Source organism: Pogona vitticeps, chromosome 1 (genome assembly GCF_051106095.1).
Source record: "Pogona vitticeps strain Pit_001003342236 chromosome 1, PviZW2.1, whole genome shotgun sequence".
Classification (NCBI taxonomy): Eukaryota; Metazoa; Chordata; class Lepidosauria; order Squamata; family Agamidae; genus Pogona; species Pogona vitticeps.
Genome location: NC_135783.1, coordinates 319,021,317 through 319,042,454, shown reverse-complemented (window position 1 = coordinate 319,042,454; position 21,138 = coordinate 319,021,317). Strand labels below are relative to the sequence as shown.

Genomic DNA, 21,138 nt, shown 5'->3' with positions numbered 1-21,138 from the left:
CATTTCCCAAATTTGGGTCCCCAAAAACATCTTTGGATCTATGTTTGGGAACCATTGCTGTAAATCAGTGGTTTTTAACCTTGGATAACCCTGTTGTTTCTGGACTGCAATTCCCAGAAACCTTCAACACTACCTGTGCTGGCCATGGTTTCTGGGATTTGCAGTTCAAGAACACCTGGGTTACTAGGTTGGGAACCACTGCTCTAAGTGATCTCAGCTGGCCCCACTCCTAGGAGATGCAGTGAGGATTCAGACTTGGAACAGGTGTTCAAATCCATGAGCTATAGCAGTAATATTTCTATTTTTCAGAAAATCCACTATAGCCAATTATAACCATTCCTGAATTTCTAAGCAGGCAAAAGATGAAAGAAATCAACAGATCACTCTTTGGTTAAGAACCTCAGTACAGTATTCCATGTGTGCCTGCTGTCCAGAATTGCATCCTATGGAAAGGGTGGAAATAAACTCACCTCCAGTCCTCCTCAATCTGGTGTCCTACAAATATGCTATCATTAAAAAAAATTGACTGTGGCCATGAAAACTCTCATTAACCCTACCGTGGCCATAAAACACCTCCATCAATTAGTGTCTGAAATCTATCTGCATAGCTATGTGGCTGCAACTTATAGCCTGCAGTAGTTACAATCACATCAAGGCAGAAATGCTATCCATGGAACATTTCCATTGCCACATTGCAAAGTCAGTCAAATTGAAACCTCACATTCATTTATGCAATTGTCTTGTGCAGTCGTTGCTCAACTGGAATGCCAAGCACATTTATGACAGCATAACCTCATGTGACACCTTGACAAATTGGATATTAGCCACTGCCTCAGAAACTGCTCCATTTAGAAATTTCTCTTATTATGGAAATGTCATCTTATTAGCAAACTGGGAGCCATGTATTCTTTTTGATGCCCTGAGCCGAAAAAGAGAGCATAGCTTCTAGAATTTGTTAAAAACTTGATATTAATCTAGATATAAGCATTGGGCTGCAATTCTATGCATCACTGTGGTGTTCAAATCCGGATAAGCTCACTAGGATTGATGCAGGGCTAACTTCCATATTTCTACCTTGGTTGGAGGTGACTTGATATAACAACAATATGGCTGATATGAATATCCTTCCACTCTTGAAAATCTCAAATGAGGCAGAACTCTTATTTGATGATCCCTTGTATACGTGGTGGCGCTGTGGGGGGACGTGGTGGCGCTGTGGGCTAAACCGCAGAAGCCTGTGCTGCAGGGTCAGAAGACCAAGCAGTCATAAGATCGAATCCACACAACGGAGTGAGCTCCCGTCGCTTGTCCCAGCTCCTGACAACCTTGCAGTTCGAAAGCATGCAAATGCGAGTAGATAAATAGGGACCACATCGGTGGGAAGGTAACAGTGTTCCGTGTCTAAGTCGCACTGGCCATGTGACCACGGAAGATTGTCTTCGGACAAACGCTGGCTCTATGGCTTGGAAACGGGGATGAGCACCGCCCCATAGAGTCGAACACGACTGGACAAAAATTGGCAAGGGGAACCTTTTGTATACAAAAGAATTGTAAGCAATATTTATCAAATATTATTAAAATGCTTGTTTTCATTCCCAGAGTGTATTTACAACCTGAGTGTAAGCACATTCTGAAAGTTCATTTTGAAATGTAAATACAGCCCAAGAGATATCCAGGCTGTACTTACATGGTACTACTTGATATTGCTTATTTCTGAGTAAACATTCATAGGTTAGCACTGTCAGTTTATAGTTTAACTAAACTATAAACCAGCAGTGCTAACTAAACTATAAGCTGACACAACTGACAGCAGGAGTCCTCTTCCAACAGAGGTTCACATATTAGTTTATTGTGAACAGATAATGTCCGCCTTCACAGTAAATATTAAGTCTTTAAAATTTGCAGCATAAATCTTTGATATAGTTATACCTTTTTTGGAATCATTTTAGTTTCTGACACTGTTTTCTCCTTCCTTATTATGTATGGGTTTTATGGTGACCAGAAGGGGAGGTCACTCTCAGTTAGTTGCACCCACAGCAGTATATTCTAAGTATTGTGCTGTTTCGTCAATACTCCTTTGCTTTAAAAAAAAAAAAGAGGGCAGAAGGAAGCAAGGAAGGGTCTGGGAGCTTCAGTCACAGTTGTGTTGTAGTACCTTTATTAGGACCAACCAAGATGTAATAAATCAGTGTAAAAATTTTAGGTGCTGCAAAATGCTTCTTCAGACTATAGTACAAAAAGTAGTGGGAAAGGAAAAACAAAATAAGTACTGCAATAGTACTAGATATTCTGATGCTTAGATTTGCATTTCAGACTGAGTTTCAAGTTGGAGATTGCAGAATCTATGCTCTCTTGGTCCTAAGTATCATAGCAATCAGTGCTGTGTTAAGTATTCTTCAGTATGATGGACACCAAGAGCTTGCACAAGGAACGTTTTTTGGACCACAGCTTCCAGAATCGCTCTTCCAGGTGGTTGGCTGAAGGACTTGGAGATTTGTAGCCCAGAAAAGTTTTTTCCCCAAGCTTCTTGACCAGTGAAAACATTCCACATAAATGCTCTTAAAACTTTTCTAGTTTTAGATGCAGAATACTTCAGAACCAAAACTAACAGATGTGATACGTTCAGATGCATGTGGATCGATAGATGTGAGCTACAATCTACAAAACTCTGATAACAAATAAAGCTTCTTAATTTTTAAGGTGCCACAGGATTCTTTGTTGGTTTTGGTGCAACCGACTGCAGACTAACACAGGTCCCTCTCTGAGAATTTTGCAGCAATGCATGAAGCTTCAGCTTCAATTCATTCTGAAGCTTGCTGTGAGCCTGCATATTTGCCTTCTTTCCTTCCTGGGCCTTCAACCATGTTGCTTCCAGTTCGAAATTATTGGCAGCAGCCAAGGTGCAATGTCCAATATGAAATGGTGCCATCAGAGAGAGACTAGGCATACTTTCCTTGACTATAATTCCCTGACCCTTCAAAGCCCATCTGAACCAGTGAAATTACAGGAAATATCTATTGAATGTGGGCGAAATGGCAAGTGCTGATTGTAAAGAATATGCTAGCAATAAAGGCAGAATTGCCCAACTTTAGAGCCAGTGGTTCTCTACTGTCTACACTGCTACAGTTAAAAACAATTCATAGGATGAGATTGAATGCCTGTGGCTACTAACTTGTTACCATTATCTTACACATTGTAGAGCTGTATTGTGAGACATCTAATAATAGTTCCATTCTATTCTGAATGGCTTCAAGAGCTGGCCGTGCAATGCAGTAGTCTCCTTTGGACTGTACTTCACACAAAATGCCATGGTAAATCTGTATTTGTTGTGAGCCATGTGCAAAATAATCTATTTGTTCCCGTTTCCTCTGTTCTCATTCCTCACACATGGGAGAATTCGCTAATCCCTTGAGCAAGTGAAAGGCCCTGTTACTGTCAATAGTTATGTCGCTACAAACCAGAAACTGTGAGGAGCAAATGTGGAACGCTCGTTCTGGGAAATTTGTTTGCTAACAGGTTTCTTATTCTTGTCGTCAAAGTTTCAGCAGTGTCAATGTATGCCTTTTTCATTGTTCTCAGCTTGAAATATTGTCTTTTAATAACATTGTATATTGTTTTCAACTCTAAATAGACTATTTAGATTAATAATTATTTTATTCTTATATATCCCATTTATATCATATCATTTCTTCAATGAATTCAAGTCAGAACTCAGGACTCCTCCTCACCATGACCCTTTGAGGTGGGTCAGACTGGGAGAGAGTGACTGGCCCAAAGTCACCCAGGAATTTTCATGGCTCAGTGGAGACTGGAACCTGGATCTTACAAGCTTCACTGCCCTGATCATTCACACCACATTGACTAACTCTGCTACTCCTTTGGAAATGCCTCACCCTCCGTTAACTCAGTCTTAAATCAGTCAGACCAAATTTTGTCTCACTCCTCTAATGTTAAGGGGAAAATGCTATTCTCCATTGGGGGAAAGGCTGGCACATTTGAAGGAAGCAACAGACCAGAGACAATTCTTCACACACCACCTTATAAGGTTTGTTACGCAACTTATACAATCCTGTTTCAACTTATATTTCTTTTATACAGTACTGTGTTTATGGCTGTGGCAAAAAAAAAAGGTTGAGAATGGCTGTCATAGAGAGTAATCTGAAGATTGCAGCCTGAAGGTTTGTCACTTCTAGAAAACTTTTAGCACAGTCCACAAGGTTAAAATTCCATTTTGTTTGGATACTGCAGGTTCTTTTGGCCTTGCCTTTTTTATCATAAAAATGTGAAGCAGATTACATGAGGGTCACCCTAGAGATGCCTCTCCTGACCCTGTTAAATCAGCAAGAAGAAACTGGTAGCAATGTATTTTAAGCTTTACCCCACTTTGCTTGTTCAGCACATCCCTTTCACCTACATAGAGGGGGTGCAGGCAATGAGCTCGCTCAGGCCACGTTATGAAGAAGCAAAGGCAAGAAAAGCCTGAGGGTGCAGTTGATAGGAAGAAGGGCAATACATTTATTAGGGCCCACCAAAATGTCATGGAACTATGCAATCTTTTGAGTTCTCAGGAATCTTTAATCAGGATTTATCATGCAAAGAGGGATTTTGTGCCATGAAATATGTGATTAAACTCATCCCCAAGATGTTGATTGCAGGGATGGGAACTTGAGTTGTGGTACTCACTGTCAAGTTGGACTTAAGTTGCACTGGTGACTTGGGTTTCCCCCCCCCCCCAGTGACTTAGACTTGACTTGTGACTTGGAACCCACCCCTCCATTTTTTTCTGGGGGGGGGACTTTGTCTCAGTAGGGACTCAGACCTGGGGCTTGGAATTCAGGACCTGGTACTAAAGACTCAGACGTGGACTTGCCAACTTGGACCCAAAGACTTGCCAACATCCCTGATTGATTGCACACTGACTCCCTGTGTTACCTCACATTGTATGCCTGGAGACACTGCATTCCTGAAAACAAAAAGGCTGGCTGTAATTCTGAGATCTTGGATGAAGCGCATAGACTCCTGAGTTGGCACAGAACAGGAGCACACAGTAGTATGGTAGTACAGTATTTGTAAAAGCACAATTGGAGATTGCAGTATAAAAGGTGCTGCACTGGATAAACTTCGTAAACATTGTTGGAGATGTTGCAAAGTGTCCTTCCTCGTGGAGTCACTATGACTCTGTGGCCTTCGTTGTCATCCTGTCAACCATTTTGTTTTATTCTAAATTATTTGTGCAGTGGGGGACTTTATGAAAATGTATGTTACAGCATCTCCACTGGCTGCCGATCAATTTCCCGGCACAATTCAAAACGCTTGTTTTAACCCATAAAGCCCTAAATGGCCTGGGTCCAAGGTCCTATTATGAGCCAGCTTTGGTGTTAAAATCATCAGGAAATGTCTTTCTCTTGTCCTGCCATCTTAGCAGGTGCATCTGATGGGGACATAGGAGAGGCCCTTCTCTGTTGTTGCTCCCAGATTTTGAAATTCCTCCCGCAGGAGGCCGGACTGGCCCCATCATTGCTGTCCTTCCACAAGCAGGCAAAAATCTTTCCCTTCAGGCAAGCATTCCCTCAGTGACTAGCTACCTGCGTGTGATTTTTTTTAAGATAGATTGTCTTTGACTGGATTTTTAGCACTACTTATGTTTTTCCATTTTTGTGTTTTCCATTTCTGAGTGGCATTGGTTTGTTTTTAATTGTGCATTTATTGTTCTTAGCTTAAATACTGCCTTTTAATGACATAAGATGCCTTCTTCATTGTTCTCAGCTTGAAATATTGTCTTTTAATAACATTGATCACCATTGTATATTGTTTTCAACTATAAATATTGCCTTTCACTGTTGCAAGCCGTCCTGTATCCTTTCCAAGGAGAAAAGTGAGGCAAAAATATTTAAAATAAGCCAAGAAAATAAAATACATGATAAATGCAGTGTGCCTATGTACTGACATTCATAAGGTCACCGTAAGTCGGAGGCGAATTCACGGCACATAACAAGGCACTCCAAAACTATTATCTCACCTAAATTAAAAAAAAATCATCTCTCTCCTACTCGAAAAAGGAGCAGAAGCCCCAACCGTGAGACCTGACGTAGATAATATACTTAACTGCTCCAACTAAGCGGTTTTTCAAGAACTTCCGCCCTACCTACCTCACCTTCACTCGGTGGCGTGTGACGTGCTCCCTTACGCTTCTTCAGATTTCCAGTGGAGCAAGCCTTGTGTAGCCCGCCCACCAATTAGCGCTAGCTGGGGGCGGGATATATGTTGTACTTCTACCAATAAGGACGGAATAGCGAGGACGAAGATGGCGGCGCTGGTTGCGCTCAGTTGTTTTAGGACGCTGAAATTTTACGGGCGGAGCAGGTAGTGGCGGCTTCTTCCCTTGTCTGTTTCCAAGCGGCGCTCCGTGGAGCGGGTCTGAAAGCTGGGCGGGAGGGCGACGTCGGGGGTGAAGTGGGGCACAGGGACGGTCTCGGCTTTCAGGGCACCACTTATGTCTTGTTACGCCCGATGCCTCTTGGCTCGCTTGCTCCCGCGAAACGGCTGCCCAACTTGTAGGTCTCAGGAATGTGACTTTGAATGACGCCGATATAATTCAAAATGTCCCTGCGGTCCTTTACTTACTCTTTGATTTATTGGATTTATACCCCACTTTCCTCTTGAATTGGGACTCTGGGTGGTTTACAAAAAAGGTCAAAATGCTATAGAAAATTAAAATGCAATTAAAATTAATTTAAAATTAAAATGCAATAGATTTACAAATACTGAAATAAAACTAAAATCACTATATCAAAATTAAAACACTTGAAAATATTTCAGTAAAATATTCAGAATTACGTTTAAAAAGAGAGCTTGTACATTAATTAAAGTATTACATATTTTAAAATCTATAACAGGGTAAGGTACTTTAGATTTAAATTCAAGGACTATGAGTAGACATTCTAATTCACTTGTAGTTCACCTTGAAAAAAATTAAAGGAACAGAAGGACAATAAGGGCCAAGTGTGGTGGGCACTCTTAAACAGGTTTGTTACAGTCTGAGCTGTTGTGGATTAAAATCTGCCAGTGGATTTTGATCCACAAAAGCTCTCTCCACAAGAAATTTGTTAATTTTTCCCTTTAATTTTGTCAGCATGCTGAGACAGACTAGTGCAGCTACTTGCTTGGAAACTGACGGTTCATGTTACTGTTTCCAGATAGATGGTTTGCTACTTCAGAGTTAAGTGACAAAAAGAAAAAACAGTGTTATTTGGCAACAGTGCATAACAATGGGATTTTGTCTTCAATTGGTTAGAATTGCACTGCTGTCAGGAAAATAGTAAATAACATGGGGCTAACAATATTGTATTTTCTTTAGTCCTTTAATCTCAGCAGATCTTCAATTTACACAAATTATTTCTGTCCCAGAGAGTTGGTTATATCTCAGTGGGCTGGAGTACCTGGCTGCAGAGCCCAGAATTTGAATCTCCACTATGCCCTCTGGGAGACGCTCAGGTGTGGTTGATGGAATTAAATGCTGTGCCATCTGTGCAGCCGTGGGCAAACTGCACAGTCCCAGAATGCCACCAGAAGAAGAAATATTGCCCACTTTTAAATGTTCTCTGAATGACTTTTTAAAAGAAAGATGAAATCAGTGAAAGTCTTGTTAGTATATAAAGAGTTGTGCCTTAGTGGTCTGTAAATAGTGCAAGTCTCCAGTCAATGGCTGAAACAGGCACAGAAGAAGTCTAAATAATTCTGAGGTTTAATAATGTTATATTACTGAGGAAATGAAATATTTTCTACTTTAGACCATGATTCCTTTTTCTGTAATATAACATTGCATTATTTACAGACCACAGAACCTGGTCATTCCTTACATGGCGGATGTGTCTGAAAAGCTGAAAAGGATTTTTGGTAAACACCACATACCTGTGCACTTCAAACCCACAAACACATTAAGGCAGAGACTTGTACACCCCAAAGCCTGGACACCAAAACACAACAGAAGCAATACAGTATATGTGGTCCAATGCAGAGAGGAGTGTTCAGAGCTCTACATTTGAGAAACCAAACAGCCGCTAAACAGGAAAATGGCCCAGCGCAGGAGGGGCAATGGCTCAGTACCACAGTCAGCAGTGTTCCTTAATTTGAAGGACAAAGGACACTCATTTGATAACCAAGATGTACTCGTTTTGGACTGAGAAAGATAAGCGGTTTGAGAGAGGGGTCAGGGAGGCCATACATGTACATATAGAAAATCCCTCACTCAGGGAGGGATGGAAGCCTTAGATACAATCTGTCTCCTATTTATCATGCTGCCCTTTCATCCGTCCCCAGAAAGATCTGGACAACACATCAGAAAGACTACTGTTAATGACTGCTAAGGACCTATGACAGTGGGTGGAGATGGACTGCAGTGGTGGATTTTCACTCTCACACACCATCCTTTGTCCATCTAATGAACCTATTCAGACCAGGGGAAATGAAACCAATGTGGAGGATATATCAGGGGTCTACTACCAACTCTCCTCAGACTGATGAAGCTACTTGGATGAGTAGTGAAACATTTCAACCTAATAAGAAGTCCAGTTGCTATGACTCAGCTTCCAGATAACCTCACCTGGATGACTGAGAATCTTCACAGAACTATTTGTATACTAACAAGACAAGCAGGGAAGAACAAAGAGAATGTTGAATTTTTAAAAAAGAAAATAGATAATATTGAACTCATGAGTTTATCCCAAGATGACCTTTTCAATATATGGTTTTCTTTTATTTATTTATTTTTATGTTAGTAAGAAAACTTATTTTCCACCAGCCTCCCATGTCACTCTTTGGTGTGATTTTCTAATCTGATGGAGATTACAATGGTGTGAAGGAAGTATATCAGCTTATATATTTCTAGTGAAAGACTTGTACTATTTTGTTTTTTTGTTTCCATGTTCATTCCATAAAGATTTAAAGAAAAAAAACCCCATGATTTTAGGAGAGTTCAGACAAGGTCAAGCATATGGATAATAGCAACTGTAGAATGAGAAAAAACTGAAATGCTGGATAGTTCACTGATTTAATAGCTCAATGGTTTGTCTTGTGAATTACCTTAGACCATCAGGGAGATCATAACCACTGCTCTTTTTAGTCAAATGGCTTATAGTGTCTCCAACATAGTATAAATGCACATCTGCTTCTGTGTTTTAGTAAAGCAGTTAAGACTATGACAGAGTTATTAGAGGCAACATATTATTTTTCTTGTTTGGAAGGTCACAGATACTGTCTCAGTAAACCTTTAGCTATGTAGGGAGGAAAAGACAGTTACATCTTCCTCTGTTTATTTAAATGTCAAAGTATGGAAATGAGTACATACTTAAAATATATATTCTGTATAAAATCAGGTAAAAAAGGGGTTCAGGAAGCAAATGTATTGAGAGCATGAAAAACATGTCTACATAGAACACAGTGGCTAAAACCTTATTGCTTAATGTATACCTACTGAAGTGTCATGAGTGGCATCACTAGGAGAGGATATTTTTGGTGATTAAAGCCTTGTGGTTTTTCCAACTCTGTGTGTTCCCTTTCATCACATGAAACAACAGGATGGAAGGTGCAGGTCTTTTACTACTGAAAATCCCTGCTTTCATATGATGTTACCAGCAGGAAGGATTTTTGGTAATTAAAGACTTTTGCCTTCTGTTCTCTGACTTCCATTGCTTCCACATAATGAAAATAATTACACTGGAATGGAAGGATAGAAGTAATTTGAAGTATTTTCTTTGAAGAAAAATCTCCCTCTGCTAGTGATGTCATGACCCTTTTGCAGGTATAAGTTATAGAACAGGATTTCAGCCAGAGTCCTGCTTGGTATATACTTAATTTCAGACCTAATAGTAATGATTTAAATTCTGCTTCAGTTAGTACTGTATCTTAAGGGCAAAATTAGTAGGTTTAAGAAGGTGTTTCAGGTTTACTCCACAGTGTGAGTTAGGTTTCCCGTTATTTTCCCCTTTGTATGTTCATTGTCATAGTGTTTACTTTCTTTGTCAAACATGAAAAGTTCCAAAGCACCAAAGATGCTCTGAAGAATCCTCACTTCGTGCTTTAATGTTCTAGAATCCGTTTCCTGTCAAAGATGCTTCTTGCTACAGATCTCTTTCCTTTTTGAGTAGAAACTTAGAAAGCATGTGGCACACTTTCCTCCTTAACTTCTTGCACAGATTTTTTGTTGTTTAGTCGTGCCCGACTCTTTGTGACCCCATGGACCAGAGGACGCCAGGCCCTCCTGTCTTCCACTGCCTCCTGGAGTTTGGTCAAACTCATGTTGGTAGCTTCGGTGACACTGTCCAACCATCTCATCCTCTGTCGTCCCATTCTCCTCTTGCCTTCACACTTTCCCAACATCAGGGTCTTCTCCAGGGAGTCTTCTCTTCTCACCTTGCACAGATAGAAATGGCTAATGGGATGGGTAACTCTGACCAGCAGTTCAGCTGTGACTACATGGCAAGGGAAATGCAAATTGCTCACATTCACTCACTGTAAAGTTTCAAAAGGGAATTTGGGTCTGTGCTAGAGATGGGGGTATTCATATGTGAATACGAATATACCCGTGCAGCTGGAATTAATGAGGGTCCACCCCTGGTGCTGGACCGTCCACTCATGTGTCCTCCAGCAGCAGCAGCTCCACTCATCCTTCCAATCACACATGGAGCACCACTCTCTACCTGCTCAGCTAGCCACTCCAGGCAAGAGGAGGCAGGACGAGTCTCCCTGCATGGGTGCCGAGTGGCCAGCCGAGCCGGAAGACACTGGTGCTCTGGGCTCGGTTGGAAGGATAAGTTGGGCCGTAGGAAGATGTGTGAGTGGATGGTCTGGCCCCAGGGGTCGGACCCTCATTAAGTCCAGTCCTAATCTGTACTATTTAAGTGGTGAGAGAGAGCCTCTTTTTCTCCCCGTCAGCTTGCAGTTCTGCATATAGCCCTGTAGGTGATGCCATCACAAGGAACTGCTGTACAAACAATAAAAAGGCTTCCTACTACAATTTCCTCCTATAACCATCTTACTAGCTTCTTTAAAAAAACCTCTCACCTGGGAGACATATTTTCAACTTATCATAGAAAAACAAACCCTAGTTCCCCACAGAAGAGAATTGTAATATATATATCTTGGGAAAGAGACTTTGCTTCCGGTAAGTGTTTGTGTGTGTGTAACTTACGAGGCAAGAGAATCTTTTGCTTGAACCAAAGCAAAGGATTCAATTTTTAAACAAGGATTGGGGCTCTAGGGCTTTGCGCTGATTTGCATTTCCTGTTGGAAAATGGGCTCAGTGGGGAAAATATGAATCAGCCTGCCCCAAGCCTATAGTATTCTGCCTCCCGCCCCCGTGTAGCCAGGCTCTCTGATTTCCCTAGATGTCTCTGCATTAACTGGCCACATAGGGAGAAACAGGAAGCCATTCTTTTCAATAGGCCAGCAGGCGGTGCAGTTAAAAGGCAACTGCCTAACAAGATGACGAAGCTTGTAATCAAGGTTTCCAAAACTAATTAGCTTTACTGTGACCTGTAAAAAATGCAAGAGGCTTTCCCTGATTTGTTTAAAAACAAGAGAAAAAAGTATTGAAGACCAAGCCAGGGAGGAACTAAGCTCAAGAAAAGTGCCCTGTTCTTTTTTTCCTCCTCAGGTAAATGGGGACTGGACTTCACTGAGTCTTTACTGGCTTCCTCCTCTCGGGCCCACAGAGAGAGAAGCTGTGGGGGGGGGGAAGAGTAGAAGGAGAAGGGGTGGATAAGTGTGCATGCACGCACAGTTTATCCTTCCTTAGGAGGTAAGGGAGAAGGTGTGGGTGGGTACATGCACACACACAGTTCAGTTTGCTGCATCAATTTAGGTAATCCCATGCCTAAACTTGATTTGAATGGATTTTGTTTTTCAAAAAGCCCAAGAGGAGAGGCAAACTTTAAGGTGGGTGGGGGCACTCCAGGCTGATTTGCATTTCCCTCTGTGTCATGCAGTCAACTAAAAAAGTGTGAACTGGCCTGTTCCAAACCTATAGTATTGCCCACATTTTTCCCTATGTAACCAAGCTCTTTGTGGGTTTTCTGAGGAGCAGCTTCTTCCTGTTATGCACCAGAGTGATGCTGTAGATAGTTCTTCTAGCTGATGGCTTCAGAAATGCCATTCTGCTTATTGAATGCTGCTGCTTTTTTCCTAAGTATTGAATACTTGACCCTAAGTTTGCAAGCCTCTCAATCTGTCTGTAGTTACCTCCATTTTAAAACATTTACATTTGTCCACATTCCTCATATCTCTAACCTGGTGAATTTTTTGTCCAATGACTGTTCATCTTTCCCATGTAGCCATTCTCTTCATCACTGGCGCATGATCAGAGCACCATCCTGTGCACTGAAGAACAGTGCCTGTGGGCCAAGGATAAGGGTGCAGTGGATAGCATCTTCAGCTTCTGGAGACATTCAGAGTGATTCTAATGAAGGACGAATCTACATCAGTGAGAACTGTATCAAGGTATGGTTCTTGTGTGCCATGTATAGTTTCAAAATTCCTCCTGAGTTCCAATCTATTCTTGGGATACTATGTCATATAAAAATGAATGTGTATGATTATTCTTGGACACCCAGTGTGGTGTGGTGGATAGTGCAACAGACTAGGCCTAGGCTTGGATTCCCTACTTGGACGTGGAAACTCATGGGGGGAGTGGAACTGGTAAAACCACTCCTTAAATATCTCACTTACTTCGACAGCTCTTTTAGGGTCACTGTAAGTGAGTCACCAAATTGATGGTGCATAACAACGATGATCATTCTATGGTTATCTTAAAAACATGCAGACTATTTTACTAGCTCTGTCCGCGTTGGAAAGACATGGTTTCATATAGCTACATCTGGTGGGCTGATAATGTTCAGTGACATAGCAACCTGAGATCTAGGTGTGTGGTGGAGTGCATATTCAATCAGAGTTGACAAGCACAGAAGTTAGGTTTCCTTCTAGTTAGAATCAAAAATGAGTTATGTGGATTAGTCTTGAGATTTGTAGCAATAGCAATCCGTACATTGCTTGGAGAAGGTTTTCCCTTTTAGTAGAGGTGGAAGACTATGCTGACAAACTCTTATGCTAGTGGGTTTCTCCATTATGTCCTTTGTATCGGAAGATCACCACCCTTTTGTTGGCTTTTGCTGGTTTGGTTTGTTAAAGACATGTATATGAATCTTGTCCATCCTTTCTGTACTTTAATAGAGGCTGTTGGAGATTGCAGAAGAGTCTGAATTTTTGAGGCTGCAAGTGGAAGGAGGTGGCTGTTCTGGATTTCAATACAGATTTTCCTTGGATACAGTCATAAATTCTGATGACAGGTAAGCATTAATGTGGCAAAGAGTGAATAGTAGGTTGGGGATGGAAGGAGGTCAAAGGAATTAGTCTGTTGTATATTTGGTAGAACTATTGTCTTACTGTTTGCAACTATAGTGGTGCCTCACTTAACGATTACCTTGTTAAACGCCAAATCTGCTTGACGATTAGGTTTTTGCGATCGCTTTTGTGATCGCAAAACGATGTTCTAATGGGGAAAGCGCTTTACGATGATCGGCTCCCTGCTTCGGGAACCGATTTTTCGCTTTACGATCATCAAAACAGCTGATAGTCGGGTTTCCAAAATGGCTGCCTGCTGTGCAAAATGGCTCCCCGCTGTTTTTAGGACAGATTTTCCACTATACAGGGAGCAGAAAATGGCTGTCCTATGGAGGATCTTCACTGAACGAGCAGGTATTTTGCCCATTGAACACATTGAACTGTTTTCAGTGCATTTCAATGGGCTTTTTTTATCTCACTTGACGACAATTTCATTCTACAGCGATTTCGCTGGAACGGATTAATGTCATCAAGCGAGGCACTACTGTACTGCTGTTGTGTGCATCATTTCCCAACCCTGGGGCTTTGTCATGTTTGTGGTCTTTCCCCCCCTAAAATCTGTGTCTTGGCAGGAACTACATGTTCCAGATAACTGGCAGTAAGTGTTTTACTGCAATTTGTCTGAAAACAAGCAGGAAACCACTTGTTTCCCCCACATTCAAGCAGAGTTGGGACAGCAGCAGTAAAATAGAAAGTGGAGCAGCTGCCAAGCTGCCCAATACTGGGAGGCTTTTCAATTCGGCTGACTTCTCTGGGTGGGGTTGGGGGGGAGGCAGCAGCTCCCTCATCTGACATGCTTCAGAAACGGAGCTGCTGGAGCTGCCCTCTCCCCTAGCAAGAACCGTGTTGCCTGCTGGCCAGTAGCAACGTGTCCAGGAAGCCTCTCAGCATTGGGTGGGCAGTGATGATATTCTTGCCCGAGGAGCAGCTTCAGCAGGTCCATTTTTGCCAGTTGTTGAGTCCTGAGCCTAGTGTTGGCAATAACTGGGAAGCCTCCTGGCACTGACCAGCTGACAGTGGAAACTCTGGTACAGTTTTAAAAGTGTGCATTGGCACCATTTGTAAACCCTACCAGGGTGTGCAGAAACTGAAGTTGCTGCAAATTTAGTTTGCTTTGTCCTGTACATGTTGTTCTGGTGTTGTTTTCTTTCCTACTCAGGGCAGCTAACAAATTAAATATCATGCAACATATATAAATAACCAAAATCACAAGAAAGAAAACCTAAATTTATTAAAAATAGGAGTGTGGGCAAAGTCAAATAATCTTTGGAGTCCCTTTTAGCTGTATGATTCTATGAAAAAGGTATTGAAAAACCTTTGAAAAAGAAAGATTCTTGCCCTCCTCTTGAAAATCTGTTCCCACTGATGGAGGCATCTTTTAAAAGATGGTTAAAAATGTAGGAACACTACTCAGAAAGTTCTTACATTTTCTAAAGAATACAGGCAAAAGCCATGTCTGTCAGTCATAATAGGCAAGGGGGCTTATGCAGGAGCAGGTATTCTCCAAGTCTCTTTCCTTAGAGAAAGTTGCTTTAAAATGTTTGGTGCTACACGTAATCTCTTTCCCAATATCTGGTTGTGTTTGCTGGAGCTGCTGAGTGCTGCAGTCCAAAGCTGTCTGAGAGACACCAGCTAGGGAAAGGCTTGCATCCATTCTGGTGTCAGGCTGTGCAGGCATGTGATGGACCACCACATCCTTGAGGCCTGTTTTGTATGTGACCTGGGACAGATAACATCTTGCATGTTGTTTTTCAAAATCTCTTTGCAGCTGCCCTAACATGTTATCTGTGTATCCTTCTACAGGGTTTTTGAGCAAGATGGTGCCCGAGTGGTTGTGGATACGGACAGCCTAAGCTTTGTGAAAGGGGCAATGGTTGACTTTAGCCAGGAGCTAATTCGCAGCTCCTTCCAGGTGGTGAACAATCCACAGGCAGAACAGGGCTGTTCCTGTGGATCATCCTTCTCAGTCAAACTGTGATGAAATATATCCTTGCGGACTCTGCTGAATGTTGACAGAGAGACCCTTTCTTAGTTGCATGTCTCCGAGTTGGGTTCAGCTTCTGACAACAGCTGCTGTATTGTTCGTTGTACCTTACAATGCAGGCAAACTCTCTGAACTGAGACTCAAGCAAGAACTTAGTTCTTTGGGATAAGATTGAAGAGTGATACTCTTGTTTTCCTCCCTGAATCTTTGTGCAGCTTCCCGCTTGAACCTGTGATGATTCCCTATGGAGCAGTTGAAACAGTCTATTGCATGGGGAGAATGTTTGTACATACAGTATGATTAAATGCATCTAGTTTTTATTTTATTTTTAAATCAATTTCCATTATGTGTAATCTTCAAGGATGTTAGTATCTTTTTATGCTTGTTTTGCACATTCATAGATGTCTTTGCATGGATCCCATGTGTGTAATTCTGAAGTGTACACAGGATCATATGTAGTTTGTTGCCTGATTTGCTCTCCAGACATGTAAATAATGCATACAGGAGAGCCTTGGATGCTAGACAGATTGTTCCCAGTAACTAGCATTCATACATTGGTTTCTTGGATAATTGTATTAAACACACAAGAATAACACTATATTTTAAAACAATTCAAAGTGGAATAGCAAATGTTGGGGTAGAGCTTTCAATAAAGAATCAGTCTGCTTATAAACAGTGAAACATCCAATATACCCTGAGAACATGAAGGAAATGTTAGAGTGTAACCAAGCTTTATTTACAGTGAAAGAAATTCCTGGAAAAGGCACACTTGTGGAATTGAAGGCTTGAAGGATACAGGCTGAATGTGTATGGACTGCATAGGTTGGATTCTGATTCTAGGAAATGGTGAGGTTGTGGGGCTTTGGGGAGGAAAAGGAGAAGAGGGGAAATAAGAGGTACTTCAGAGAACAAGAAGGAAAAAAATGGAGCAGTCATGTGTTTGGAATTAAGTACCTGGGCTATAATGCCTAGGCTCCTGTTACTTTTGTTAGATATTTAGTTTACACTATAAACTATACAGCTTTCTCTGTTTTGCCAGCTTCTAGAGGAGTTTGTGTAGGAGGGAGGGTTAAGGCTCAAGGAGAGAAACAGGAGCTGCATTGTTTAAAGGGATCTGCTTGAAGTTCAGGGACTTCTCATCAAGATGGAGTGTAAAAGATTAATTTCCCCAAAAACAAAATGTCCACACAAGGACTCAATGGGGAAAGAGTGGGAGGAAACAGAGCAGGAGACTGAACTCTGCAATGGAAGAACTTCTTGAAGGTCAATCAGTGCTGCAAAGGTACTTTTCTTTTGAGTCTTACTACAGTATATCCTTCCTAAAGAGAAATTGGGAAGTGTTGAAACCATCTGATGTGTAGAAGGAGAGACCTTACTAAAGAGTTACGGGTTGGATTAGGAGGCAAAGCCCTGGGTGCTTTAGCTTAATAAGTGTTTTCTAGCTCAAGGTAAGGCTAGCCAGAGCTGCTGGTCTGTCAGTTATTTCAGCAACGGGGAACAGTTGGGAGTGGTAGAATTGTTGAAGTCTGGAAAGAACTGTAAATGATGGATGACACTCCTTGCCTATTTATACCTACATAGATGGTCCTCTGAATTCATCAGATGGCTGTCCAACTCCTGCACTGCATCTACAGTTTTTATAACATGCGTTTGTTGTGCCAGTTGGAATTCTTATATATCTCTGAAGACTCAAACTATTAGGGGTACCCTTTTGTGCCCGATTGTAGTCTGAACTACTTCTTACATGTTTCTGAAACCCAGACACACAATCCAAATTTAGCAGGATTGCTATTCAGGTTTTTACAGAGGCTGTGTCCAAGACAGTAATCTGGGACCTGTAAAATGGAAAAACAGGAGAAGTGTTCATACTTGTAAATTTCATGAACAAGCCCTTCTGAAGTAGTTTTATTGACATAAACTTGCCTTTCTCATTCTGGCTCCCTGATCAAGAATTAGAAAAGGTTGCTTATTGGTTGCTTTAAAGCAAAGAAATTTAGCTGCTAAAGGGTCACATAATTACCATGCTAATAATAATGCATTGACTCTAATTCTTCCTCAAAATCAGTTAGGTATTGAAAGTTTTCATATTTAGATTAAAACTAGATTTCGAGCAGCACTGTGTGTCTGAAGAGGAAATCTTTTGGTGGCCTTAGAGGAAATCCTATGTACAAGTTCAGTTCTAGAAGCTTACAAAGTGTTCAGCTGTGAAGGTTGCGCACATGTGTGTACATCACACATTGCATATTGTTCTTTGTACTGAAGTAGATATCAGTCAGGTGCTGCTCTGCTTTGAGTTGGAAAAGCCTGAGGATTTTTCCATTGCAGATGATTATTTTCCAGTGATTAGCTGTTTAAGGTAAACTATGTGGTTCCATGTGAGAGAACACCACATAAATGGATATTTATTTCACTTTGTTTGGAACAGTTCATGTACAGGAAAAATAAGTGGCTTACCAAATAATATTCCTAAGAACTATGGAACATGTTAAAAAAAGTTACCTTGGACTCTGTTTCTTATTGATTTTTGGCTACTTTGAAAAAATGCTGTGAAAATGATATAAAGGAGAAAACTGGAAAGGTTTTTTTTGTCATAACAAAATGAAGTATTTTGAAAAAGCAAAAAGCAAATAAAACTTCAGAATTCCCTCTCTTGAGTGGTGTCTTCAGTATAATTCCCCAACATTAAATCCACTTCTTTATCCCATCACCTTGGAATTCTGAACAGTGTCTTGTATCCATTACTATACCGCTGCATTCATGGGGTTGTCATTTTCATAATTACTGCTTTTCAAATTCCCATACATATGTGAGAATAAGTGGAACTCATAAATTATGAGATTGGGGTTGTAGGAGAGGTTAGAGTTAGGAACTGGTAGCAGCACAGAGTGGCATTATGCAACCATCATTTTGAATAATGTCATTCACAAGTGTTTCCTCATATTTGTTGTCATAAACAGCTTTCATTCCTGTTAGATTCACCAGGAATGTGTCTCCCCCCCCCCGTAGTTTAAAAACTCAAAAGTACCATTCATTTCAATGTGCGCGCAAGCACACCTTCCAAAGTAGCACACATTGTAATGACTACATACTGAATTTGCATTATTTTGCTGAGTTGTTTTGCATACACACACGGCATATAAGGGTGCATACAAAATAACACCAACATGCAAGGCATCTACTGTTTGCCTACTGTAATGAAACAGGCAACATTTTTCAGCTAATACTTGTTTGCGCAGAGGCAACGTATTATTATAAATGTTGTATCTTCGGGAAGGAAGGTGACTGTGACCTTTGTTATATTACTTTGAACCACAACACCTTTGATCATGGAGATCCCACCACTATCACTGTGTAGTGGTGGGATCTCACAGGTTGACCAGCTGAAAAAGAGGACATAGTTCCTGCACCTTTAATATTTTCTTAGAAGTTGAAATTTTGGGATGTGCTATTTTTCATGTTGAAATTTTCTCTACATGAATATTAAAGATAGAGGAACCATGATAACAACCTGTTGCTTCTATGTAAATCTTGCCTGTCTATGTAAATGTAGGGTGTAAGAATACTTTTATCACAATTATAGACAGGTTGGCAAGAATACTATACAAATCTCCTTCTGCCACCATTTAACATATATTCTTTTTGTTTAATTGTTTGTGGCCAGAATCCAGTTACTTGTGTATGCCAGCAGAAGTTAAATGGTATAAATCAGAGTGGCAAATTGCTGTTAAGAAGTCAACACTTGCATTTCTCACCATATGCTAACTCATAACCAATGTACAATGAAGATTACAAGCCTTGATTTCTCAACTACGGTAGGTGAAATTTGCTGCAGCTACAGTGGTGCCTCAACTTACAACCATAATCCTTTCCAGAAGATGGTCGTAAGTCGAAATGGTTGTACAGTAAGTCAAATCAGCATTTCCCATTGTAATGCATTGAAGCCTGTTTAATCTGTTCTGGCTGGGGTTTTTTGGTTGTATCTAGAGGCGCCTGTTGCAAGTCGAAGCATTCGTTCCCATAGGAACAAATGCAAAAGCGGTTATTCTGTCCTCTACCGCTAGGGGGAGAATTTTTCTTCTTTTAACCTAAGATGACTTAGGTTTAAAAAAAGGGCAGGAAAGGAGGAAGGGAGGGAACAATGGGGAAAAGAGGAAAGAAAGAAAAGTCATCATTGGGGCACACAGGCCCCTCAGACCCGGTGCTGGTCCGTGGGCTTCATGGAACTGGTCCACGGACGTGGATCTCCACCCCCCCGTGCCCGCATGGGGGGGCGTGTCGCGCTTGTAATTCGGTGGTGCCCCCTCCGTTCCTTGTCCCTTCCATGGCCGGGTATTCATTGCTGCCTGGGTGGTGCTCATTTCTTCCTTTTCTTTCTCCCTCTTCCTGCTCTACTTCCTACTTGCAGCATGGTGAAGCTCTTTGCAGCATGAGAGGGGTCGGGTGGCTGTTTGGCTGCTTTCCGTCGCCCTCCCATCATGAGTGCTGTGGTGGCCTGCCGGGTTTCTGCTGCCCTCCGCCTCCTCGCCACTGGAGGGGGGGGAGTTTGATGTGCAGTGGACGTCCCGGTGTTGCCTCTGCCACCAGGTGTGGTGCTCTTTTCCGCCCCTCCCCACCCCTTTTGCCTATCACAGCAGCAGGTGACAAAGGACCTTTTCAGCCCCCCCCCCCCTGACTGGAGCCGCCATTTCCCCAGCTTTCGGTGAGGGTGGCGGGGGGGAGACAAGGACATGGTCTCCCCCCAGGGGGGCTGTGAATGTGGATTTCAGGGGGGAGGGGGCGAGGGGGGAGTGCTTGGCAGGTGGCGCATCCCCAACCCGCACACTGTGTGATCTATCCCCAGCGGCTTTCCACACCCTTTCTGTGGAGGTGCTGGACAGGAGGAGACTGTTTGAGGGCAGGTCCCATTGAAGGGGGGTGCCCACCTACCCCACCCCTCTTCCACTCTCGGTCTGGTCCGCTCTCCCTCCCTCCTTGCGAGTGCTGGAGATTCCTCAGTGTTGTGCTGTGGTGGCTTTCCCCTTCTTTCTTGCCTCTCACCCCACTGGTGCCCTGGGGGGTGGTTCTCCCTCAGGGCAGAGAAAGAAACGGCTGCCTCGGTGCCCTGTGCGTCCTGGTTCCTCTGCCCCTTCGCTGCCCTGCTGCTGCCACTGCCTTTTCGTCCATTGTTTTTACACCTGGAGAGCCAGGTGCTTGCTTGGAGACTGAGGAACCAGCCATGGTCTTGAAAGAAAGAAAAAAAGATGCCCTTAAAGAGGAAAAGAGGGAATAATCACATAATATCTTCAGTTTGGTAATAATCAGAGCTTTGCATTCAGACGGCACCTTTGTCTTACTGGTGATGATGTGTACTACAATACCAAACAGGACATATAAAAAGCAGCTGCTTAGATATGTCCTAAATGTATTGATAACAACCTAGGAAATCCTATATAGGGTTTCCTTTGAGGCCAATGAAAGATTTCTTCTGCTAGCATGTGTGTGTATCAATAGACAGACAGACAGACAGACAGACAGACAGACAGACAGACAGACAGACAGACAGACAGACAGACAGATTTGTAATTGTCATCTGGGAAACAACATAGGTTTACCACAGCATCTGGAGAAGTTGAAAGCAAAAAATATTTTGCTGAAATATTTATTTGTTAGTCACTCTTCTTTCTGTCCCCTGCGACTAATCTTTCAGGTATGAAGAGAGGCTCAAGAGTAAGACTCAGTCACATAAAGGAAAATTGAAGGAGGCTTTAAAACCCTGTGAA

The 21,138-nt window shown here is 42.0% G+C and overlaps 1 protein-coding gene across 4 annotated transcripts; it reads left to right on the top strand.

Annotated features, from left to right (window-relative positions):
* Window positions 1–6,144: 6,144 nt before the first annotated feature.
* ISCA2 (iron-sulfur cluster assembly 2) lies at window positions 6,145–18,025 on the top strand. Of its 4 annotated transcripts, none has more exons than XM_020793916.3 (4): window positions 6,145–6,363; window positions 12,330–12,495; window positions 13,225–13,340; window positions 15,199–18,025. In XM_020793916.3, exons 1-4 carry the CDS (start codon window positions 6,305–6,307, stop codon window positions 15,371–15,373), a joined length of 516 nt encoding a protein of 171 aa, XP_020649575.3. In that variant the 5' UTR covers window positions 6,145–6,304; the 3' UTR covers window positions 15,374–18,025. The 4 variants fall into 4 exon arrangements, with proteins under 4 accessions (XP_020649575.3, XP_072842521.2, XP_072842522.2 ...); XM_072986420.2 differs by lacking the exon at window positions 6,145–6,363 and adding an exon at window positions 6,456–6,554; XM_072986421.2 differs by lacking the exon at window positions 6,145–6,363 and adding an exon at window positions 11,654–11,797.
* Window positions 18,026–21,138: the final 3,113 nt, after the last annotated feature.

Coding starts and splice junctions, on each gene's coding strand:
- ISCA2 (XM_020793916.3), top strand. CDS start 6,305: ATGGCGGCGCTGGTTGCGCTCAGTTGTTTTAGGACGCTGAAATTTTAC. Junction 6,364..12,329: donor AAATTTTACGGGCGGAGCAG/GTAGTGGCGGCT, acceptor TTTCCCATGTAG/CCATTCTCTTCATCACTGGC. Junction 12,496..13,224: donor TCAGTGAGAACTGTATCAAG/GTATGGTTCTTG, acceptor GTACTTTAATAG/AGGCTGTTGGAGATTGCAGA.